The 23,707-nt window shown below is 60.3% G+C and overlaps 2 protein-coding genes and 1 non-coding gene across 6 annotated transcripts; 2 read left to right on the top strand and 1 right to left on the bottom strand.

The window, feature by feature from the left end:
• Window positions 1–17: 17 nt before the first annotated feature.
• Window positions 18–146, top strand: LOC115352251. The gene has a single exon (XR_003927052.1). It is a non-coding gene; the product is annotated as a U11 spliceosomal RNA (small nuclear RNA).
• A 121-nt stretch (window positions 147–267) lies between these two features.
• Window positions 268–10,741, bottom strand: LOC115351683 (discoidin, CUB and LCCL domain-containing protein 1-like). The gene is made up of 15 exons (XM_030038719.2): window positions 10,586–10,741; window positions 7,707–7,928; window positions 5,034–5,171; window positions 4,670–4,721; window positions 4,369–4,441; window positions 4,030–4,163; window positions 3,829–3,866; window positions 3,512–3,706; window positions 2,647–2,768; window positions 2,389–2,557; window positions 2,172–2,264; window positions 1,882–1,972; window positions 1,652–1,689; window positions 1,335–1,457; window positions 268–857 (listed from the first exon to the last, which is right to left on the bottom strand). Exons 1-15 carry the CDS (start codon window positions 10,689–10,691, stop codon window positions 415–417), a joined length of 2,037 nt encoding a protein of 678 aa, XP_029894579.1. The 5' UTR covers window positions 10,692–10,741; the 3' UTR covers window positions 268–414.
• Window positions 10,742–10,952: 211 nt separating this feature from the next.
• Window positions 10,953–23,351, top strand: GMEB1 (glucocorticoid modulatory element binding protein 1). 4 transcript variants are annotated; one of them, XM_030038724.2, is made up of 10 exons: window positions 10,953–11,386; window positions 13,107–13,273; window positions 14,304–14,386; window positions 15,334–15,458; window positions 16,363–16,466; window positions 16,886–17,040; window positions 18,260–18,388; window positions 19,123–19,260; window positions 20,385–20,507; window positions 21,611–23,351. In XM_030038724.2, exons 2-10 carry the CDS (start codon window positions 13,146–13,148, stop codon window positions 22,315–22,317), a joined length of 1,692 nt encoding a protein of 563 aa, XP_029894584.1. In that variant the 5' UTR covers window positions 10,953–11,386; window positions 13,107–13,145; the 3' UTR covers window positions 22,318–23,351. The 4 variants fall into 4 exon arrangements, with proteins under 4 accessions (XP_029894584.1, XP_029894582.1, XP_029894583.1 ...); XM_030038722.2 differs by having other exon boundaries at window positions 13,058–13,273; XM_030038723.2 differs by lacking the exon at window positions 10,953–11,386 and adding an exon at window positions 11,680–12,586.
• The last annotated feature ends 356 nt before the right edge of the window (window positions 23,352–23,707 follow it).

The following is a 23,707-nucleotide window of genomic DNA, read 5'->3' as shown; positions in this document are numbered from 1 at the left end:
GGCGGAAGCGCAGCTTTAAAAAGGGCTTCTGCCGTGCGTGGCACGGGGGGGTCTTATGGCCGCCCCCGCGGAATCGACATCAAGAGATTTCGGAAGCACAATTTTTGAAGTAGGGGTCGCCGGTAACCGCTTGTTCCGGCGCCCCAGGAAGCGTGAAGGGTAGACGAGCGGTAGGCGAGATCGTGTAGAGATAGTTCGCTCGCGGGGTGAAAGCACGCGGGAGCGGCGGCGTTAAGGTTCAGGTGTACATATAGACAGATATATAGATATATATATATATGTATTTAAATAGGATTGATTGTTCTTAGAAAAGATTCACCCCCCTGGGACGCCCGGTAAGGTTCACGTTCGGAGCACGGTATCCCCGCCCCACCCCGGGACAGTGCCGCTGGGCTCCGTCCTCCCCTCGCAGCTTCACAAGGCTTCGTGGTACACGTGTGAGAGGGGACAGTCCCCCAGCTGGAAGCGGGAGCCCTCCGGAGAGGGGACGTCCCCAGCGGGGCTGGCAGTCCGCTCCGCCCGGGGGGTCGTGCAGGCCCCGCCGAGTCCCCAGGGAGGGAGTTCTCCGGTGGGCAGTTCCCCAGGCCGTGGTGCATCGTACCGCAACGGGAGGGAACCGGGGTGCCCCGTGATGCCGCAGGGGCTCCGGCGGGTGCCGGTGGGCTCGGGCTCGCTAAACGGCGTGGCGTACTCGGGCTCGGGCGGTAGCGGCTCCGCGTACTCGTGGTATTTTCCTGGAACGTCGTAGTGGCTCACGACCAGCGGCAGCGTGTAGCCCTCGTCTGGGAGAGGCTTGAAGGTGGAGGGACCCATCTGGCTGCTGGGGCTCACCTGTACCAGGTCTGGCTCGGCGTACTCTGCAACGGGGTTGCCGGGCTCTGAACTGGGGACAGCGGGGGGACTGTCCCCACAGCGGTGAAGGGCTCATGGTGGTGTTCCAGATGTGGGTGGGATGGGTGGAAAAAACGGGCACATCTGGACCCCCAGGGCTGGGAAAGCTGGGCAGAGGCATGTCAAAACCCAGCCAGGGCAGGACACCCACCCCACGGGGACGGGCATGTCCCTCTGCCCCAGCACAGAGCGGGACTCCTGGTGCCCTGCGACCTTCCAATGCCCACGCCTGTGTTTGAGGTGGAATAATAATAATAAAGATAAATAATAAGCCCTGCCAGGGTCTCCCTTTTGCACAAGACCATGATGCAGGATGGGGGTCGACCAGAGTGGTGCTGGGGGGGAGAACGGGCAACCCAGGGCGTCCCCAGGGTGCAATGGGTGAGACGCTGCTCTGGCTCTGGGCTGAGAGGCACCCGTTCGTGCCCCGATGTCCCCGTTACCTGGTGAATGGGTCAGGCTGAGGTCCCCCGGTGCAGCCGCCGTGGGGAAGGAGGCCAGCGTGGAGCCAGGGGGTGGCAGGCTCTGCAGGGAGCACACCTGGCTCGAATCCAATTTGGGGTACCCTGAGTAGAGAGCAGAAACCCTGGGTTGTCACATACTGTCTCTTGGGGACAGAGTGCCTTGGGGGCAGACTGGTGCCCCCAGGGGTGGGACAGCTCAGGGCTCAGCTGCAGCACCAGTTAAACCAGCTGCACCCCTCCTGATTTTGACCCTGAGGCACAGCAGGACCCCCGGGGAGGGGTTGGGGACCCTTTACCTTTTGTGATCCCACAGTTCAGCTCCGCTGCCGGCTTTCTGCCAAGGGGAGAGCGAGATGGGGGTGAGGGGTCCCAGCCACCCTGTGCCCACCACCACCCACCTCCTCGCACCCACTGCACGGGGGGCTGCACCCCCCAGTACCCGGCAAGCAGCCGAACGGAGCCACCGGGCTTTGGGGAGGCGATGCCGGGTCCCCCGGGGCGAAGCGGGGAGCAGGATGGGACCCACCTCTTCCTGCGGCAGAGGAAAACCAGCAGAAGGAGGCTGGAGCAGAGGAGCACGAAGCCACCAATGAGCAGCATCACCAGCAGCGTTGAGCCTGGGGAGGGAGGGCAGCGTCAGCCCCCGGGTGCTCCATCCCACCCCTCTGCACCCATGGGTGCCAGGAGCTCACCCGGGGCTACCAGAGAAGGAAAATCAACGTGTTGTCATGGGATGGGCTCGAGTGGGTCTGTTGGTGCCTGGAGCACCCACAAGATGATGCTGCGCCCCAGGGACAGCCCCCTCGTGGCACCCACCTGCCTTCTCCGGGTCCAGGGCGACGCCGGGGATGGGTGTGCGGCTGGCCGGGCGGCTGGTGGGCACGGGGACCTCCTTGGGGACACTGGGCACTGCAGGGCAGAGCGGAGTCCGTGAGTGTGGGACCACCACCGGGTGCACGGGGAGGCAGAGGTCCCTGGGGGACGTTTGGGATGTAGGGGGGTGTGGGGTGAGAGCTCCCACGGAGGGGCTCACCGTAGGGCCGGGGCGCACGGACCCGCGCCATCTGGCAGCCCACCAGGGCCACCTTCAAGGCCACGCGCTGGTGCCAGCTCTGGGGTGTGATGCGGACGTAGCGGGTGACGATGGGGGGGATGAAGGCATTGGAGACCTCCCCATGGCTGTCAGAGTTTCCTTCAAAGACCTGCCGGAGAGGGTGAAGAGGGTACCAATGGCCGAATGTCCACAGGCAAGGGGTCTGCAGCCCCCCTGTTGTCCCCTCCCCATGCCCACCTTGTCCTCCTGGCCACTGCTGCCTCTGTAGGGTCTCCAGTTCTTCCCATCGCGGCTGGAGGAGACCCGGTAGGATGTCACGTAGTAGTCGTACTGCTCGGAGGAGCCCTTCGTGATGATGCCTGTTGGTGCAGGACCAAGCCCCGGGGGGGGGGCCCTGCTGTCAGTCAGGGGGCTGGGGCTGGGGAATGGCTTGGGGGGGGGCCTCCATGTGCCCCACCGTGCCCCGTTGCATGGGGCAGAGCTTTCCCAGCTGGAATAATCCCCATCTCTGGGATACCCAAGTCCCTGCTGGGAGGGGACCGGGGGGCAGGACATGTGACCCCCCCTGGGGAACCCCCCCCAGGGGTTCCCTCTGGCCCTGGGAAGGGGTTTAGGTGGCAGATTCGAGTGTCAGACCCCCCATTCTGCCCCCAGGAGCCAATAACCTCCGGCCCCGGCTGCCAGCCCTGCATTCCTCCCTCCTCCAGCCTCCGGCCGGACAATGTCCCCATTTTCCTCCCCGCGGTCGCCAGCCGCTGCACAAAGCCCCCGCTTTCGGCAGGCTCCGGCCGAACAAAAGGCGCTCGCTGGCACCAGATGCAAGAGCATAATATTAACTTGTTCATCCCAGAAACGGCTGGGGGGGGGGGGGGGGGCAGGGACAGCAGGGACAAAAGGGGGACGGGGACAGCTGCGGGGGGTTGGTGCTGTCTGCATCCCAGTTTGCACCAGTAAAACCATGGCACAAGGAGGTCCAATGCCTCCTGGGAGTTATGGGGGGGGTCAGTGAGGCTGGCACCCATGTCACCACGGGAAGGACAGTGGTCAGGGTGGCACAGGGACTAGGGCAGCGGTTGTCTCCCCTCCGATGGCCGACACTCACCTGTGACGTTCCTGCGGGCGCCCAGGTCCAGCTCCAGCCAGGCAGCCTCGGAGCCGGGTTCAGCCGCCCAGGAGTGTCCGGTGGTGCCGAGCGCTGCCCGTTCGGCCGCCCAGGCTCGGTCCTGGCCCAGCGCGTCCACCTCGTGCCACCAGGATGAGGCGTTGAAGGCGGCCACCTCCAGCGCATCGCCGCAGGCTGGCAAGGGGAGAAGGCAGGCTGGGAGCCTGGGACCCCCAACCGGGTACGGTATGGGGGGTGGCACTGGGTTTGGCAGCCAAAACTGTGGCTTAATTTCAGGGGAAATGGCAAAAAAATACCTTTGTGGAATATGAGCCGCTTCTCAGAGAGGGATCCCCTGCAGGGAGGAAAGTGGGGGGAGCATCAGACAGGGGGTCCCCAGGTGAACAAACCCTGGGGGTCTCTGACATCGAGGGGTGGCAGGTCCCCAGTGTCAGCACGGATGGGTCCCACGGCTGGGTGTGGGGCGCAGCCGGGGTCCACAGCCCCTCCTCGCCCACCTTTTGGAGTGGAGCCCGTTGGCGAAGGCTGACTCGTAGAGCGTGATCCCCTTCTCCCGGGACAGGGTGACCTGCCCGCCCAGCTCGTCCGCGATCACTCCGGCATGCACGGCCGCCTTGCACAGCACCGAGGTCTGCGGGGAGCAGGGGAGGGCTGAGAGCAGACCCCCCCGGAGGGTGCAGGGGCAGGCACCCCATGGCCAAACCCATCCCCTGCCGTCTGCTGGGGGGTGACAAGCAGTAGCCACACGTGCTGGGGACCGTCCCCGGGAGGTGCACCCATGGGTGCCGACCTGCGCAGCGGGGTGCCCCACGGGGCGAGCCGGGCTCTGCACTTACATCCCGGTAGCCCTGGCTCGGGTTGCCCCAGATGTCCCCATCGATGTCCTTGCAGCCCGCGGGGCAGTACACACTGAAACACACGGTGAGGGGGGGTCAGGAGTCGCTCCCGTCCAAATCCCATCTGCACACCCACTTTGCTCCCCATCCCGCCTCGGCTGCACCCCAAGAGCCCTGGGGTGAGCGCAGCCCAAGCACCCGGGAGAGGGATGGGGATGAAACCGGGGCTGATGGGGACCGGCAGCGATGCCAGCGTGGGGGACGCCAAAGTGGGGACCACTCACACCCCCTGGCCACTCACCTGACGTGCTCCTGGGTGTAGTGGGTGCCTCGAACCAGGCAGGAGACCAGGTCTGCAAGGCAGGGACACCCCAGGGTGAGGGACCCCTACCCACCCGCCTCTGCCCCACCGCACCCCATCCCAGAGGGGCAGGGAGGGATGGCCCCTCAGTCCCTGCAACCATCGGCCCCACGCCAGCGGCTCTGCCTGATATTGGGGTCCCAGCTGACCTGGGGGTCCCAGCTGGCTGGGTAGCCTGGGGGTCTCCCATGTCGTGCCCCCAGCCAGGGAGAACATGGGTCTGCAGGGGCTTGGGGTGATAGGATACTACCCTGGGGTCAGCAAGGAGCTCCCTCCACCCCTCTGGGGGATGCTCCCCCCCTACCTGGGTGCAGCGAGGTGGCGTAGGACAGGAGGAGGCCTCGTCCCGAGCGGTGGCTGGTGCTGTTGAACAGGACGGTCACGGTGCTGGAGTTTGTCACCAGGAGCGGGGCGGCGGGACCGGCGTTCCTGCAGTATGGCCCTGCCGGCAGGGACGGGGCCGTGGAGAAGATTGGGGCTCCCTGGGGACAGGCGTGGGCACCCGGACCCCGGGGTGTCACCTCCCCTGGCGCAGCCCTCACTAGGTCTGGGGGGGGGCTCAGGTGTTTGGGCTGTGCTTAGGGTGGTCTCAGCCCCAGGGTGGCCCATCCCCAGGGTGGTCCCAGCCCAAGGGTGGTCCCAGCCCCAGAGCAGTTACATCCACACTATGGGGGGGACCTGGGGCACAGCCCCTCACAGCTCACCCTGTCCCCACTGTCCCCCACCTCCTCCCTGCTGCCACGCTGTCCCCCCGCAGCCACAAGCAGCACTGGGGGAGATGCACAGGGGTTGAAGCTGGACCAGGCTCCCGGGGGAGCACCCCAAGATGTCCCCACAACCCCAGGCGGGGACAGACAGACTCCTGGCTGGGCAGGGACCCCCCCCCACTTCTCAGAAACAACCCCCCCAGGGTCTTTTCATTCCACCATGGTTGGGACAGCACAAGTGGCCACCAGCCCTTATCAGGTGCCTGCCACCACGTCCCCCGCTACTGGGGCTGGCATGCACGGCGTGGTCCCACAGGACCCCAAAATGGGGGCTACATCCCCATCCCCTCCCCGTCTCTCCTTTCACAGGCACCGCTGAAGCTGCCTTCTAAATCCCCCCGTTTAATCCAAATTAATTTGCAGTCTCCATCTCCCTGATTAAAACTTCGGCTTAGCAGGCAGGCAGGTTCCTTGGGGACATCTCTGGTCCCAGCTAGGGACAAGAGGTGGCCCCAATCCCCGGACTGCCATCACCCCCCAGCCCTGCATCTCTCTGCTCTGCGTCATGTCCATCACCAGGGTCTCGGGGCACCCAGAGATGCTTTGAGCAAATGCCATTGTTGCCCTGGGGACAGGGAGCTGTGTCCCTGTGTCCCCAGGGTGCTGGTAAAAACACCGCCGTGGGGTCGTGCCGTGCCTCAGTTTCCCGAACCCAGCCCACACCCTCGCCCTGCCTGGGTCGTATTTAACTGAGAGGTCGAGCCCAGGGGATGTGGGACGGGGCGTGCGTGCAGGGATGTCACAGGGTCACAGACGTGATGGAATGGGGGCTCTGCATGATATGCAGATGACATGCATATAAGATGCAGATGACACACATGCACAGATTTCCCACCCACTGCCAGATGCCAGCGCTGCCCTGAGCAGATGTTGCCGCAGTGCTGCCACGTCTGGTACGGTGCCCACCCAGCCGGTGGCTCCGGAGACCCCCTGGGTGCTGGGGACCCCTCGGCCGAGCCGTGGGCTGGAGGCTGCCACCCCCGCGGGGACCCCGGCACGTCCCCAGGCAGGATCAGCCCGGGCGCCAGACACCGGGTCTGAGTCAGCAGGAGGGAACCCACAGCCTCCGCCTGCTCCGGCTGCTTCCCGAAAAACATCTGGGACTTCTCAAGGGCCAGCGTCAGCCGCAGGCGAGGGAGCGGGACCCTGGCCCAGCCCTGCGTCACCCCCCGCTCGCTGCCACGCACGGCCCTGGTGAAGGCACCTAAAGGGGCTGTGGGTGCCCGGCCACCTACCCAGCCCCCCACCGCCTCCGCCAGCCCCCCGGGAGCATCATCTGGGGGTTCTCCCCTTCCCACGTTGCTCTGGGACCCCTCAGCCTGGCCAGGCAGTCCCTCGGTTTTGGGGTCCCGGGAGATGGGGACAAACATGTCCCCGAGGTCACAGCAGAGGGGATGGGGACTGGGGACCTCACATACTGTCACCCCTCTGGGTACCAACCCGGAAAGGGTGAAAGTCCTGGAGAACAGGGAAAAATCCCGGTCCTGGGAGCAGTGCTGGATCCAAGCTGGCTTCTTTCCACCCCGTGTTTCCCATAGCATCCCCTGCCCAGCCCCTGCCCCTCACCAGGCCTCGGGGCTGCTCCTCCACCCTACCCCATCGACAGCCCAGCAGTGACGCTTCCCCCCCCCACCCCAAGACATCTCCCCCAGCACCCGCTGTGCTCCCAATGCTGTCAAATCCCTCCAAGACCATTAATTCTCTCCGGGAACATCCTGGAAGCATTTGGGCAGTGGCTGGGTGGACAGAATTAATTGGCGGCTGCATCTGGTCCCAATTAGGTGCCAACCCCTGGCTTGGCAATAGCCCCCTCCTCAGGTACCCCTCTCCTCGGATAGCCCCCTCCTCAGATATCCCTCTCCTTGGACACCCCCTGTACTCAGGTACCTCCATCCTCAGGTACCCCCCTCCTTGGATATCCCCCTCCTTGGGCACCCCTGCCCTTGAGTACCCCCACCCTTGGGTACCCTCTTCCTTAGATATCCCCCTCCTCAGATACCACCTTCCTCGGATACCCCTGTCCTTGAGTACCCCCCTCCTCAGATACCCCCCCCCCAACCTTGATGAAATCAGCTAAAAAGCCAGTTTTTCCCAATATTCTCCTTATCCAGGACTTCACATAATGTGCTATCACACACCCCCCCCGCCCCATCCGCACCCCCTCGGCAGGCGCTGCCTCAGTTTCCCCTGAGACCCCCCCCCCCCATTACCGTAGGCGGTGCCGGCCTGGGGGTCGGCGAGCAGCAGGGAGCTGCGGGCGCAGTGCTCGGAAGGTTCCAGGTCCACGTCCCCGAAGGCCAGGAGGAGGGAGGTGCCCGGGGGGGCACGCAGCCGCCAGCGGCAGGCCGTGTGGTTGGGGTAGGTGCCCGGGTAGTTCTTGGAGCTGAGGGTGCCGCTGTGGGGTGTCAGCAGCGTGTGGCCGCAGCCGTCCCCTGCGGAGAGACCGGAGCGGGGTGGGAGGGGGGGGTTCAGCCAGGCTGCTCCCTGCCTCAGTTTCCCCACTTGGCATGGCTCCAGGGACACCCCACGGGCACCTGCAGCCCCTTCAAATGTTTTCCTTGTCTGAAACATTTTTTTTTTATTTTTTTTTGCGGCTTTTCTGGCTGCTCCCTCCATCCGGGACAGTCCCAGGGGGATCCAGGAATGAAGGTGCCTCAGTTTCCCCCACAGCCACCCAGCGCAGAGCTGCACCTCCAGCTCCTCTCCATCCCCCAGGGCAGGAGGACCCCAATTTTTGAGGGGATACAAAAGGATGCAAGGAGGAAATATCCCGCCCCCACGGGACTGTACAGCACCGAGCAGCCCCCGGCAACCCCCGGCTGCAGCCTTGACCTTGAGGATGACCTTGGGCAGCTGCATCCCCATCGCCTCCTCCCCAGGGCGATGCCAGCACCCACCACAAAAGGGGCTTTTCTCCTGGCTCACCGCCCCCGGGCACGAGGGAATATCCTGGAAACTTGAGTTGAAAGCACCCGGTGTCAGGGACCGGCCAGGATTTCTGGTGGAGCTGGGGCAGGATTGGGGAATGGGGAAGGGCAGGGAGGGGGGAATGCACCACTCAGCCCCTCTGCATGGGCAGGGGAAATGTGGGGTCCATCGTTCAACACTCCCCCCCGCATCCCCCAAAAGCTGCTGCTCCTGCCAAGCATCATCCTGGCACAGCCAGAAAGAAAAGCGACGGCGGGCATGGCTTTGCCCCCGCCTTGGCTCCCCTCGCCGTCGCTGGGAGACGGCACAAAGCACCGGCGGGGGAAAATCCTGGAGGGATAAAAAAAAGGGGGGGGGCCAGAGGCGGAAGATGTCAGCCCCCCCACAGAGCCCACTCCTTCCCAGCCTGCGGAATGGGCTGCTGGCCGAACCCAGGGTGATTTATCCCCAGGCAGGGATATAAATCCCGTTTCCCTCCTGGCTGGGCAGTGAACCCCATTATGGCAGAGCTGGGAAGGATCAGGCCCTCTGGGGCTGTAGGGGGGACACCAGGGACAGGCTGGATGGGGGTAACAGCATGGGGGACCCCGGGGCTGCTGGAAAGCAGCTCCCAGAAGGGCTGCTGTGCCGGTGGGAGAGAGATTTGGGGTATTTGGGGGGAGTTTCTGGCAAGGAAGGTCAGAGGCATCAGGATCTGCATGGAAAACCCTCTCTGGCCAGGACAGCCTGGCATGTGCGCCCGAGCTGGGGGTCTTGGATGGCCCCCCCGGCTCCAACTCCATGCCTCTGGGTGTGGAGAAGCTGGGGGGACCCATCCTGGGAAAAACCGATCCCAGGAAAGGAAACCCTCGGTAAAAGCATCCCAAGTGTGGCCAGTGCATGCAGGGCAGGCATGCCAGAGATAAGCCGAGAGCTGCAGGCGCACCCGGGGATTTGGCTCCGAAGATGCTACCGAGGGGCCGGGAGCGGTGAAGGCAGAGCCACGGGGGGGCTGGGGACTTGCTCCCAGCCACGGGAACATCCTCCCCCCCCAAAAAAAATCAATTGCCAAAAAAATGGGAAAACTGGATTTCCGCTGGGTGAGGGCGAAGCCACGGCAGGGCCCCCGCTGGGGCCATCCCTGCCAGGGATTTGTTTGTTTTCTCACAGGATGCGGGAAAGACACAACAGGGCGATGCTCCGGGAAAAGTCCGGCACGCTCCCGCCTCTGGCACGTTGTCAGCCCCGGGAGAGCTCCCACGTGTCCACCGACGGGTTTGGGATCCGGTGGATACCCGCTGTAAGATGTCTCCCAAATCACACTTGGGGAACGCAGCAGGGTTCTGCCCACGGTGACCCCGTCCTGGCCTGTGCCTCAGTTTCCCCTCGCTGAGAACGGTGCTTTGGATGTCCCATCCTCGTCTCCTCGCTCTCGGATGAGTTGGGGACAAGCGGCACCAGGGAAAATCACATCCTCAGGATGAGGTTTGGCTGAACGTCTCCTCGGGGCCTTCCCGGACCCCGGCGGGTGCAAATCCCCCCAGAGCGATGCTGCTGGGGCCCGCAGCATCCCCAGGATGGAGCCCACTGCCCAGCTCTCCCAGCTCTTCACCGTAAGCTCCAGCGATCCTCTTAAACTGGGACAGAGTCGGGCCCCTGGGGATTAGGGATTCCCGGGGAAAGCCCTGTGGGCAGACGGAGGGGACCCCGGGACCCTGGCACCGGGAGCGGGGTAGGACAGAGGGAGCGGGGGCTGCGGGGAGACCAGGCGGGTGCGGGACCGGGGTGACGCGGGGGGGTGGAGGCGGCGGGGAGCTCGTCCTGTCCGGTACCGGAGCAGAGAGTTGGTGGGGACCCCGTCCCGGATCGGTACCGAGGCAGGTGGCCAGCGGGGACGCCGTGTGGTCCCGGTCTAGGGACAGCGGGATACTCGGATCGGTACCGGGGAGCCCATGCTGGTCCGAGCCCGGTCCGGACACAGTGAGAAGCCCGTCCCGGATCGGTCCCGGGACAGAGGGGAGCCCGTCCGGTCCCGGTCCCGGTGCCCATCCCTGACCCAGTCCCGGTCGCGGCACACGACCCATCCCGGCGAGTGAAGGGGAGCGCCGGTGGAAGCGGGACCCCCGGTGCCGTGTCCCGCTACGGTGTCCCCCGCCGCCGGTGCCCCGCAATCCCCACTCACCGTCCTGTCCGCCGGCCGGGCGCAGCCCCAGCGGGCCCAGCAGAAGGCAGCGGCGGAGCAGCGCCAGCGCCAGCGCTCCCCGGGCCGCCCCGCCGCCCGCCCGCATCCTCCTCCTCCTCCTCCTCCTCCTCCCGCCGCCGCCGCCGCCGCCGCCGGCGGCCCCGCCGCGCCCACCGCCCAGCGCCCGCCCCGCCGCGCCCATTGGCTGCCGCCGCCCGGCCCCGCGCCGCCATTGGGCCGCCTCGCTGTCAGTCAACCGGCACGGCCCGGCGGGGAAGGAGCGGGCGCGGCGCGGCCGGGGGGAGCGGGGGGGCTCGGCCGGGCCAGCGTGGGGGGGAGTACCGGGCAGGCCGGGCGGGGCGCGGGGGGGGGGACGGGACCTCGCTCAGGGTCTAGGGGACGCGGAGCCCCCGAAGCGGGGCTGCGGACGGTCTCGGATGCCCCCGGGGGGGGACCTGTGGGAGCTGGCGACGGACCCGCCGTGGGGGTACGGAGCCCCCGGGCGGGGCCGGGGGTGTCCGGTACCGCTTCCCCCCCCACCCGTGGCCCCCACTCCTGTCCCGGCCTCGCGGGGGGGCGAAGCCGCGGGGCGGTGCCACCGACCGCCGCTAGGGGGCAGCACGGCGCCGCCGTCGTCGATCGTCGTCGGCCCCTTTAAGGCAGGCGGCGGCCGGAAGTGCTGGCGGCCGAGGCCGCGGCGGCTACTGCGCATGCTCCCTTCTGCCCGGCCCGTTTCCCTCCCTCCCCCCCCCGTCCCCCCTCCCCCTTCTCTCAGCCCCCGGACTCGGCCGCTCGGCGACGGTAAGGGCCGGCCGGCGCCGCGCTACGGGAGCCGGGAGGGGCCAGGCGGCGGCGGGGCGGGGCGGGAGGGGACCCGGCCCGGCCCGCCGGCGAAGGGAGGGGAGGGGAGGAGGGGGGCGCCCCAGCGCGCGTCGCTGTACGTGCCGCCGCCGCGAGGGCGGACGTCGCGCGCCGCGGGGGGGGGGGGTGGGGGGGGGGGGCCGCGCCGCTGCGTCCGCCCGCGGGAGGGGGGGGGGAAGAGGGGGAGGGGGGAAGGCCACACCCCCCCCCCCGGGCAGCCCCGCCCCGCCGCCGCGCGCCGCCGGGGGGGGGGGGGGGGCTGCGTCTCGGCCCCCCCCCCCCCTCCCCGGCCGCCCTTGACCCCTGACCCCTCGCCTCGGAGGCCTTGTGGGGAGCGCTGACCTCTGACCCCTCGCCTCGGCGACCCCCGCCCTCCGGGGTGACCCCTTCCCGCCGCGGGGGGGGGGGGGGTCGGGGCCTCCCCTCGGCCTAGCGAGGGCCAGCGGCCCCCACCGGGGCCTCGGGGTTCCTTGGGGGGGGCGGGGGCCGTGCTGCTCCCGCGGCCCTGGGGGGGGCCCCACCGGCGCCTCACCCTGCCCGGGGTCCTCGTCTACCATCCCCCCCTCGCCGAGGCCAGGCCTCGGCCCGCGGGCCGGAGCCGGTCAGCGGTCACCGCCGGGGTTTCTCCATCTCCCGGCGGTGCCCCCCGCCCCCAGCGCCATGCCGGAAATCCTGAGGAAGCCGCGGCCCCGCCGCCGTCCCGCCGCGGGGGGTCCCGGGGGAGCATCACCGGGGAGCGCTGCCCCGGAGCGGGGGGGGGGGTCTGGCCTGCGCCACCAGCCCCGAGCGGGTGAAGACGTGACCGAGGAGGGAGGCCCAGTCACCCGTGGGGGGGGTGCGCGTCCCCTGGCTTGTCCCAGCTGTGGGCCACCCAGCGCACCGTCACCCGCTGGGGGTCCCCTCTGGACACAAGCGCTTCCCCAAAAGCTCCCAGGGGGGAGTGGGTGGGGGGGTGACCCTGACCCACGCCTGGCGCACGGGGCTGAACTCCAGCCCCACGGCAGTAACAAAACCACTTTTATTCCTCCCTGCGTAGCGGTAGGGAACAGCTCGGTGACCCCCCTGCGAGGATCTCCTGCGACACCGCACCTCTGCCGCCGGGAATACTGGCTTCTCTGCAGCCCGCGTGCAGCGGGAAGGGTCGGTCCCGGGCACGTTCCTGGTAGCGAGGGATCAGAGCATCCCAAGGGCGGCTGGAAGCGCTGCCAGCCGGAGGGGGAGAAGCTTGGAAAACCTTCTCGTGCTCTCACCAAAACCCACAGTGTGGGTTCGCTCGGCCGGCGTCAGCCTGCGGGGCCGGGGAGAGCCGCCGGCTGCTGCCGGCTCGGGAAGTTATGAGTGGGATGGCACTGGGGGGATCTGCCTGTGTCGGTTTTGTGTCGTCGGATGAGATGTTCCCAGCTATCGTGATCAAGAGGGGAGGAGAAATCCTCCTGTGTGTTGACAGGCGCTTGCCATCTCTCTCTGGTGGTGAATTTAAAATGCCTGGTCCCCTCTTTGGAACCGGAGCTTTGCTCTGCCGGCCCCTCGGTCCCCGCTAGCCCGGCCTTTGCTGCGGCGGGACTGGGCGATCATGCTTACACGCCGCTGCCTGTCCCTCTCCCTGCACAGGCAGCGGTGCTGCCGCGGAACAGACCTGCCTCTGCTTTGCCCTCTGCAGCACCGCGGCACCCCGCCACCGCCGGGCTTCATGTGAGAGATGGCGAATGCCGAAGTGAGCGTCCCTGTGGGTGATGTGGTGGTTGTACCAAGTGACGGAAACGAAGGGGAGAACCCGGAGGATACCAAAACCCAAGTGATCTTGCAGCTTCAGCCGGTGCAGCAAGGGTGAGTTGGATGGTACTGGTGTGTCTGGGAGGTGCGGGGTGGGACGTGGGGGGGTTCTCTGCAGGTTTTCGTGGTGCGGGGACCAAGTGTCTCTGCGTTTTCCAGGTCTGCATCGGTTTTGTGCCACGCACGGTAGAGAGAAAAATACAAGGCAAAAAAGCTTTTGTGTGTGTGGCTGTCACGGGGCCTCCAAGGACTGAAATTGTCCTGCGGGGACGTGTCCGCGCGATGCTATCTCTGGATCACGGCAGCCCGGCGATGGCCGTGGCAGTGGGGAGGCAGCGAGGTGGTCACGGTGCTGCCCCGGCCACGCATCCTCCCAGTCTCCCTCTTCCCTCTCTGGCCCCAGGGTGGGTTGTTGCCACACTGCAGCTGCTGTACGTGGTGGTCTGTGCCCGTGGGTCCAGATCCGCATATGCCTCTGTGCCAGCCTTCCCCTAAAATAATCCTCCTCTAAAAGACAATGAAGCTGGGATGTTAGAGGGAATTTTGTGGTCCCCTGGCAGCTGCTGCGGAGAAGGGGCTGCCACCAGGCACTTCACCTTAACTCTGGATCAATCAGGACGTAAATATACTGGCTCCAGTTTGATAATACTCGCAGAGCAGGGTGGCTGTAGGCCTGACAGTGACTCTTCCCTGCGTGATCACCCCTGCTGCAGTGTCACACAGGGCTGGAAGGGAAATCCTGGGGCATTGAGCTCTGCTTCCTGTTGTCGTGGGTAACTGCCTGTATCAGAAACCAGAGGAGAAGGCACAGGGAAGCGCGCTGCAGAGCTGCTTCAGTGGCGCTGCCAATGTGGAGGGTGCAATGACAGGACTGGGAACGCCTCTGCGTGTTTTGGTCCTTGGGATTATTATCATATTTTTGTATGTGCCAAAAAAATGCCTGTGACTGAAATTGTATCAAACGAAATCCATGTCCCTGGAGGACAAGCAAGAAGGAAACGAACTGAATTTTTAACCCCGTGCTATGAATCTTAATTTCCCATGATTTATACAGTTTGTTTATGGATGGCTGCTTTCACAACAGGATTTACCAAGAGGGCTCTGAGGCCAGCGCCGCCGTAGTGGCCGTTGAAACCCACACCATCCACAAGCTAGAAGAAGGGATCGGTGAGTTCCCGCTTGGCGTGGGCAGAATCCCCTCCTCTGCAGGGCTGGTCGCCGCTGAGCTGGTGTCTCCAGTTCGCTGGGCTTCCTTCTGGCTCTGCCCCTGCAGATGCTGTTTCCCAGGCATGGATGTGGGTGCAGGGGCTGGGCATACTCTGGACTAAGAGTCTGCTGTTACTGCTTGGTCTCAAAGTCCTGGAACTGAGATCCTGGCTCTCCTGCAATGAATGGTAAGGGCTCCCACGGGGTCCAGGGGAGCCGAGATTTCACCCTAGACTTGGTGTGCGACACTAGCAGGCAGGAATGATGGTTATAAGGATGGCAGTTGTGTCTGCACTGGCTGAGGCATCAGACTCTGATTGGTGGCTCTTTGCTGAACGAAAAGCCTGACAGTTTGGGTTGGATGTTCAGAAGAACCGAGCAGGTTGGCTCTGAGTGCTCCCTGCCATCCTGAGGAGTATGTGGGAGAAGGCTCCTGTCATTAGGTGCTGTCACTAGATCTTAACTAGTGTTCTGCTTCCTGTGTGGGTGTGGGTCTTTTGGCAGTATTAGCAGAAACTCTGCCTGTGAAGAGAATATATTATCAGTAAATATCTGATATCTCTGCTAAAGAGATACCAGAGCTCCAAGAAATCTGAGAGATATCTGTGCTTTCCACAAAGATTGTTCTCATTGACCGCTCCCCCCTTACAGATTTGTTGGATTTCCGATCCCATGTTCTCCTGATAGATGAGCTTCATTTTGAGTGTTGCTATATTAAAAAGCAGATGACAGTTGCTGTTAGAGCTAGTAATTGGAGAAGACTAAGGCAGGACTGATCCTGGACTGGGAACGGTCCTTCTTTTGGCATCCTCAGTGTAGGTCTCGCAACCTGTGAGCTTTCAGCTCCTGCCTCGTGGGATTTGAGCTTCTTGGGTGAAAAGTTTCATTTTCGCCCCTTCCTCTCTCAGACCCCAGCACCATTGAAACGAACGAGGAAATCGAGATCGCCTATCCCATCACCTGCGGGGAGAGCAAAGCCATCCTGCTCTGGAAGAAGTTTGTCTGTCCCGGAATTAATGTCAAGTGTGTAAAGGTAAGGGAGTTTTTGCAGTGGATTCCTTCTCTGCTCTCAAGGTCTGGCGCTTGACCTCCACCGGACTTTCTTTTTGCATTTCATCTTTCAAACTTTGCCTTTGCAGTGTGCTGGATTGTTAGTGCTAAAGTTGTTTTTAGCATGGGGAGAAGCCGGGGAAGAGTGGGTTAAGGAGTAAAGGCCTATCACCCACGTTGTATTTCGGAGTCGTATTTGGCACTTGATGAGGGACTTGGAGCTGAAGGCAGGCAGGGGATGTATACTGAGATCTGCCAGAGCTCTTCTTCCTTGTTTGTTTCCCCCGGTGTCCTGATACTCCACTCCTGTCACTCCCTCAGTGAGCAGGTTGCATCAAGAGAAATCTTGCTGTTACTTTTTCCATTTGAGAGTGTGGTAATGTAACGGCTGATGCGCTGAGGCTGAGTCCCTGTGTGCTGCTGCGGTGAGAGTGCTCTGTTGCTGACCCTCAATGGGAACTATCTTAGTCACTGGAGCAGGACAGAACAGATGCCTGAGTGAATACCTGTGTCAGCTAGATGTTGCTCGGCTATTTGATGTAACGGGAGTCTTCCGTGATGATCTGCAAGATGACTGTACATGCTCACAGAAGGAGCTAACTTGGTTCGTGCTTCATATGAAAGCCTTCAGGGCTGTTCCTGGCTAGAGCTGTGTGGTTCGAATGCCAATGGCTGGCAGGTCATCTCTGCAAAGATACCTGTTCTGGAGTTATAAGTTTTGCTGCACTGAAGGGTTCAAAGCTGGTAGGAATTTGAGAAGCAGCTCCTCTTTCTGGGTAAAAGTCGGGGCTTAGATGAGCTGTGGACTGAATGTGTTGGGTGTCCCAATACAGTCTTCCGAAGTGATATTACCCTGTTTGCTGAGCCTTTGTTTATCTCGTTGTCAGTTCAATGACCAACTGATCAGCCCGAAGCATTTTGTTCACCTGGCTGGGAAGTCTACCCTAAAGGACTGGAAGAGAGCCATTCGCCTCGGAGGAATCATGCTGAGGTATCTGACTCTGTCCAGCTTCAGGGCTTTGTCACTGCAGCTGCATGATCCCGAGCAGGCGTTTTGTCTGCTCTGCAGTCCCCAGGACATCTCTTGGAAGCTCACATTACCCGGCCAGCAGCCTCCAGAGATCCTGTCCCCGTGGTCTGAGGGGCAGGATTCCTCATCCTGTACAGAAGTGGCCTCACCTGGGGGACCTGGTGGGGGCAGAAAAGGGCTGGAGCCCTGTATGTGAAGCTGGGGGATGGCTTGTATTTGCCATTTGAAAGCCCTGCAGGAGATGTTTTTTTTGCAGAGTGGCACTGGGTCTCCCTTTCTCTGTCCTTCCCATGGCTGTAGCATTCCTATGTGGAATACTCCCTTTTGTCTTCAGGCTGAGATTTGAGCTGAGCCTGGTTCTCTCCCCACTCCCTGCACAGGAAGATGATGGATTCGGGGCAAATTGACTTCTACCAGCACGACAAAGTTTGCACCAACACGTGTCGAAGCACCAAGTTTGATCTCCTCATCAGCAGCGCCAGAGCACCGGTGCCGGGGCAGCAGAGCGTGGTGCAGACTCCTACATCAGCTGACGGTAGGAAACCAGTTAGCAATGCCATAGGAGTTGCCCTCTGACACTCCTCACCCTCCGTGGACTAATGAAATCAGGCTGACGCCACACACGCACACCTTACACCTTCTCCCCACGCGTAGCAGGGCAGTCCCACCATTTAGGAGACTGCTCTGGTTTCTGGGAAGGCAAATGCTTCTCCTGTCCGCTCAGAGAGGTCTCGGCACCATCTCTCAGGGTGCTCTGCTCTGCAGTAATGCGAGGGCTGGAAAGCAGCTGGTGTTAAGCAGTGACTAGAGGCAGCCTTGGGAGCCAGGGGAGGCTCACCTTGAAAGGATCCCTGTTCTGGGGTCACCACGTGAGCAAACACCTGAGAGAGCTCACACAGTGTTTTCTGATGTCTTTCCTATTTGAGGGTCTATTACAAAGGCACGAGATGGGCTAATGCTCAGGAATGACTTTAGGGATGCTGACCTCCTCCGGAGCAGCCTGCTCCACATCACCTGGACATCCATGAACGGGGTATGATGGCTGGAAACGATTTGATTGTCATTCCAACTGCAAATTCTCAGCGAATCCTGTGCTCCAGAGCAGAAAGTGATCTCTTTGCTAAGGTTAAGGGAGAAGACTACTCCCAACCATACTGCATCGTTCAGCTGGGCAGGTTACATTTTTCTAAGGCCCTGGGTGGGTGAGATGCCAGAGTTGTCCATAGGCTAAGGAGAATCTCCTGGAAAGCACGTGGTAAAACCTTACAATGGCTGCAGATTGGCTTAGTCCCAAATTCAATCCAGAAATTTAGGATTGAGTCCGATCCGCTTCCTTTTTATAAACCAGCTTGGACCCTGACCCCATCATTTCCTGAGAGATCAGAGCATCTCTGGGGCGCAGAGCTCCCTGTTGATGATGCAAGGGGAGAAGGGTGGCTGGGCTGAGGCTTATTTGTTCCCTTCTTCATTCTGATCCCTTTCTGATCTTTTTATGCCAGGACTCCAGTTTGCTTTTTGGAGGGCATGTGGTTTTCCCTCCAGAAGCCCCAGAGCCTTTCACAACCACAGTTCCAATGAGAAGCAGTAGTATTTGCTTTTAGCTAATTTGGTTGAAAGAAGCCAGGCACAAATAACCTGACGACGAGAGTGAAAAAAAAGAGCCTGGGAGGGGTGAAGGGGATGGAAAGCAAAGCAGGGATTCAGGGCTGGCACTCCAGGTGCCGCAGAGGGAGCTGATGTTGCCTCTCTGGCAGGGAGCATCACCCAGATCGCGCTGTCAGAGGAGAGCATGGAGGAGGGGATTGAGTGGAACTCGGCTCTGACGGCTGCCGTCACCATGGCCACTGAGGAAGGCATGAAAAAGGACACGGATGAGATCTCGGGTAAGCTCAGGCTGCTTGTTGGGTGTTTTCTTCTCCTCCCCTCGCCTGTTACATTCTGGAGACTGAAATCCTGAAAATAAGGAGAGTTTAGGCAATGACAGAGATGTCCCCCAGCCCCTTGGCTATCCCAGCATTTCCCAGGCATGCAGGGTCCCTGCCAAATGGAGCTCCTCACTGCTGCAGGCAGAGGGGGACTTCAGCCCTGGCCTTGTGGCTGGTGGATGATCCCCCAGATCAGTTGCTACTAGTTACAGTGAGGGGCTTTTTTTTTTTTTTTATTCATGCTAAGGATGTAAACACCTGCTAGCCTGAAGCTAGACTGAAACCATCAGTGAGCAGTGTCTTGTTAGTACCCCGTGTTAGTACCCTGTCAGCTCGCTTGGCTGTGTCTCACTGGCTGCAGTGCCTTGCCTTCCCTCTTAGGATCAGTACGGAAGCTTAGGCAGAATCTCCTCAAACAAAAATTTTAAGCTCTGCATCTTGCAAAGATGAACAGAGGCAATGAAATGTTGCCTTGGAAGTCATGGTGCTGCTTGAAAACCTGTTAGTGATTTGCTGTCTGGGTCCGTTTTTCTTCTTCTGGGTTTTTTTTTTGCATGTCATATCCACCCCAATGGCCAAATTAGAAGTCGTCTTGCAACGTTACTCTTGCCTGAAAGGTTTAAGGTAGCCTTGTGGGGGAAAATGCCAAATGCTTGTACATGTTGACTTCTTTTTCCCTCTCCTTGTGACAGAGGACACGCTGATGTTCTGGAAAGGAATAGCTGATGTGGGGCTGATGGAAGAGGTTGTGTGCAACATCCAGAAGGAGATAGAAGAAGTCCTAAGAGGCGTCCAGCAGAGGTTGGGTCAGTCTCCCTTCCAGATGACGGGTAGGTTGTGAGCCACAGCCTCTGGCTCTGCAGTGGGGAAGGATGCTGAAAAGGGCAGTTGCTGGCCAAAAAAAGTGACAAGGGTCCATCCCCACCGTTTAAAGCTGTTGAGTCAGGATGGTGAGCGAGTTACCACTCAGTAGCTGAGGTGGGGAGCTGGGTCTGGGTGTGGTCTCAGCCTGCCCGACTGTGAAGTGCATTTGCTTACACCACTGCGGGGCACAAGGACACAACGTGCCGCCCTGTTCCCTGAGCAAAATAACCCTGGCAGCTTGCTGAGACCATTGGGCAACTGTCCTCAGCTCCCGGCCCTCATGAAAGCCTGGCCAGATTCACTTCTCGGACTAGAGTTAGTCAAACACTTTTCTCCGTGACAGTGCAGGCTTGAACAGGTCCTGCCCCCTCACTTCTCATTCTGTCTTCACTTGTGCCAGAAAACCTGTTTTTGGGGCTGAACCAGATGAGGGAACTGATCTGGGTTAAAAATAACTCCCCTCGCCTCTTTAGGGTTATTTTTAACTTGGATCAGTTCCCTAATCCAGTTCAGCACATGCCCCTGTGAGCACAGGGTTTGAGAGCACCTCTTGTTGATGCTCTTGCTGAGAGAACATCCATGTAGCCACAAACTTCATTTTACCCAGGATTTTTTTTTTTTATTTTCTAATTTAGCATTGGGCTGGCGGATCTTTGTGTCTGGTAGGTGGCAGCTTTTGGAAGCTGTGAGTGATTGAAGTCAGTGGATTATAATAGAAATTTTGCACAGCTTTCAGTGGAGCTGGCATGTTAATGACACTGTCAGCAGCATGGGGTGATGATTTGTAGGTGGAGATCTCGTTTGTATCTCTGTGATTGCAAATTATGCTTTCATTTGCAGCAATTCTGAGCTGCTTGGGTGACACATCTCTGTTTCATTTTCTTTGTCATGTGAATGGGATTATTTAGTCCTTGGATGTCAGAAGGATGTGGGAGCTGGGTCTGCCCTTGTCAGCCAGCCCATGTGAAAGAACAGAGATAGTTTTACAAAAAGCAGCAGAAAATTTTTGGTGTAATACGAGCATCTTTTGAGTACCTGACCAAGTCCTACATGTGGGACTAGGCACTCATCCCATGCACTTTCCTTGCAGATGCTGCTGTCTTGAACAACGTTGCCCACACATTTGGCCTTATGGACACAGTCAAGAAGGTTCTGGACAACAGGAAAAACCAGACAGAGCAAGGAGAGGAACAGTTTCTTTACACACTGGCAGGTACAGTCAGTACTTAGTAAAGGCTTCTCATCCTGCTGCTGCTCTTGGGAACTGATGTGACTTTCCTTTGACATAACCCCCAGTGAACCATATTTTGGTTATTGTTCAATACATGCTGCCCCAAAACAAATGCGTCCCAACCCCTTTTCATCCTAGGACTTGAGTGGAATTTCCCCTCTCCCTTGCCTCGCAGGGAGCAGTTACCTGGGGCATTCAACAGCCCAAAGTCCGTGCCCTTTGCTGCAGCCAGGGTGCTGGGGGTGTGAGTCCGATTCTGTTGGCATTAGGAAATAGGTGCTGCTAGCTAAGAGCTGCGCGGCAGTCATCCGAGCTGCGGGCAGTGCCGTGCTGTGCCTGAGCTAATAAGCTTCTCTGTCTACGGGGTGCTGAGTTGTATGCTTGTCTTGGCATGGAGCTATCAGGTGTCTTGCACAGCTTCCCCTGAGCTGAAGCCAATAACCTGACCTGGATTCCCCAGAGCCGCTTGCTGGATTTGTCTCCCTCCTCACCGTGTCTGTAGGACCTGTTCTTATCTGGGATGTCCTAGTCCCCTACTGCCCTGGATAAATGAGATTACTGTGCTACTTCCGACTTCCAGTGTTCACACAGACAAGGGTTGTGGGAGGTGTTTCATTGACCCAGGCAGTCCTGCTCCCTGTCCCCAGTACAGGTGCTCAGCTCCTGGGGAGGGGACCCAGCCGAGCTCAGGAGGCAGTTCCTACCGCCTGGAGAGGTTTGTCCACTCTCCCTTGTAGGTGGGTCTCACCTGGGGAGCAGAAATGCCCATCTTCTCATCAGTAGGAGTAGCCAACTGCTATACAGCATCGCCTGTTCCTTATCCAGGTGCTGACAACCAGCCAAAACAGGCTGAGCAGGTGCAGAACATTGACCAGGTCTGTGTGGGTGGCAGGAGAATCTGGCCTTTTCCTTCAGAGCAGTTTGATCTTGAGTGAAATGCTAAGATCACACTAGACTGGGTGGTTAGGAGACCTCCTGTTGCAAACGTGGGGTGTAACGGTTATTTATGGAGCCCGTGAGTCCCCAGGAGCTCCTGCAGCATGCTGGCCCTCGCCCAATGCACTGCTTAGCCGTTCTCTTTGCAGAACTGGAGCGGCAGCTGGAAGAGCAGAAGAAACTTGCCAAGGACCAGAAGGCGAAGTCCCAAACCATCCAGAACGTGGTGCTGATGCCCGTCAGCGCCCCCAAGCCCCCCAAGAGACCCCGCCTGCAGCGCCCAGCCTCCGCCACTGTCCTCAGCCCCTCCACCCCCATCCAGCAGCCTCAGTTCACGGTCATCTCACCCATCGCTATCGCGCCTGTCGGACAGCAGTTCTCCGTGGGCAACATCCCGGTGGCAACTATTAGCCAAGGCTCCAGCCCGGTGACTGTTCATACCTTGCCATCTGGCTCCCAGCTTTTCCGATACGCCACCGTGGTGTCCTCCTCCAAGACCAGCTCCTCTGACACAGTCACCCTCCACCCGTCCTCCAGCCTGGCGCTGCTGAGCTCGGCGGCCATGCAGGACAGCGGAGCCCTGGCGAACGTGGCGGCCGTGGTCAACCCCGTGGAACTGGTGGCCATGGAGTCCGGCCTCACTTCCACCATCCAAGCCGTGGAAGGCACCTCGGATGACGGGCAGACCATCATAGAGATCGACCCGGCACCGGATCCTGAAGCAGACACGGACGAGTCGGAGGGCAAAGCTGTGATCCTGGAGACAGAGCTGAGGACTGAGGAGAAAGTGGTGGGAGATGTGGAGGACCACCAGCACCAGGTCCATAACGTGGAGATTGTGGTCTTGGAGGACTAGTGGGGGAAGGCAAGCGTCAGTTTGGGGAAGAGTTGGGAACTTGTTTTATTTTGGGCTTTTTTGTTAAGCATCTTTGCCAGCCACCCCATTTGTTTCCATGGATATTTTCATTGTACTGTATATAATATATATATATATATAATTTTTTTTTTTTTAAAACAAAAAAGCTGGATAAACACGTGAGACCTGGAAATGGCTCCGTCTCCGTGGAGCACTGAACAATACCGCCTGTTTGCAGGGTCAAGGAGAGACTGGATCTCTGCTGAACAATCCAACCGGGAGGAACTGGACGAGGGCTCCTGGCGCTGAGAGCGCGCCGTGGCCCAGCCGCGTGCATGGTGCTTCTGCTCCGGGCCTGCCCTGGCCCGAAATATTTTATTTCAGAGAGACAATAACCAGTGGCTGGAGCATTGATGTGACTGTGGGAAGGGGGTGATGGCTTTGGGGTGGAACAGGTACCTCATTTGTATTTTTATTTTTCCCGAGGGAAGGGAATTCTGTCAGACTCTTCACTGTCACCTCAACTGGGATTTTTTTATTATTATTCTTGCTTTGGGGAAGAGGACAGTAACCCTGCCTTTACTGTCCATATTCTCCTCCTCCACACAAATTGTTTTTATATCTATATTTTTTTGTATTTGTTTGCTCTTTCCCTTCCCTTGTCCAGATTTCCCAGCTGCAAAGCCCTGGGACCTACTCTCGCTGGTCTCGGGGTCCCTGTATCCCAATCCCTCCTCTTCCCGTGGCACTTTTCCTCCATCCCTGTCCCCGCCTGGCTAGGCTCGGTGCTGCAGACGCCGCTTGGAGACTCTGAGATCACTTCAGCCTTTTGAATAAAGGCAAAAAAACATCAACTCGAGCTTAAAACTACAACCTCCCCCTTCACTGCTCAGCGCTGCAGGGACCTTTCGGGGTGTACAAAGCATGTTGTGCTGTTGCTTTCCGGGAGAGCTGGACTCCGGATCGGGGCAGCTTCTGTTTACACTGTGTGCTGGGGCTGCTCCGTGCTTGTCGCTACTTGTTTGGTGGTTTTATTTTTGTATTTTTCTTCTTTCTTCCTGTAATCTCTTGGCAGGATTAGAACTGGCACGTTGCTGAAATAACGTGCGCCCCGCCGTTTTCCCTCTTTCCCTCTTTTTTTTCGGTGGCCGGAGGTCCCTTTGGGCTCCGCCACGGTGGGAAGGTGGAAGGGGGGATGCGCCGGGTGCTGTTAGAGCTGCGGAGGTTCGGGAGGGCTGGGAGGGGAGGGAGCTGCTTGGCTGGAAATATTAAGCAAAACAACAGCAAAGGAAACACACCTGGGGAGGGTGGGTGGGGAGGGGGAAGGAAGATGTGTTTGGCTATTTTTTTGCATTAAAAGGAAAAATTGAACTACTCTTGAATGGTTTAT

Source organism: Aquila chrysaetos, chromosome 16 (genome assembly GCF_900496995.4).
Source record: "Aquila chrysaetos chrysaetos chromosome 16, bAquChr1.4, whole genome shotgun sequence".
NCBI lineage: Eukaryota > Metazoa > Chordata > Aves > Accipitriformes > Accipitridae > Aquila > Aquila chrysaetos.
This window is presented reverse-complemented; position numbering and strand designations above follow the sequence as displayed.

What these genes read in the sequence shown, in the direction of transcription:
- LOC115351683 (XM_030038719.2), bottom strand. Translation starts at nt 10,691, where the DNA reads ATGCGGGCGGGCGGCGGGGCGGCCCGGGGAGCGCTGGCGCTGGCGCTG. An exon ending in CCCGGCCGGCGGACAGGACG is followed by an intron (nt 7,929 to 10,585) that starts GTGAGTGGGGAT and finishes GTCTCTCCGCAG; the next exon opens with GGGACGGCTGCGGCCACACG. An exon ending in CGCCACCTCGCTGCACCCAG is followed by an intron (nt 4,722 to 5,033) that starts GTAGGGGGGGAG and finishes CCTGCCTTGCAG; the next exon opens with ACCTGGTCTCCTGCCTGGTT.
- GMEB1 (XM_030038724.2), top strand. Translation starts at nt 13,146, where the DNA reads ATGGCGAATGCCGAAGTGAGCGTCCCTGTGGGTGATGTGGTGGTTGTA. An exon ending in CTTCAGCCGGTGCAGCAAGG is followed by an intron (nt 13,274 to 14,303) that starts GTGAGTTGGATG and finishes CTTTCACAACAG; the next exon opens with GATTTACCAAGAGGGCTCTG. An exon ending in GACTCCTACATCAGCTGACG is followed by an intron (nt 17,041 to 18,259) that starts GTAGGAAACCAG and finishes CCTCTCTGGCAG; the next exon opens with GGAGCATCACCCAGATCGCG.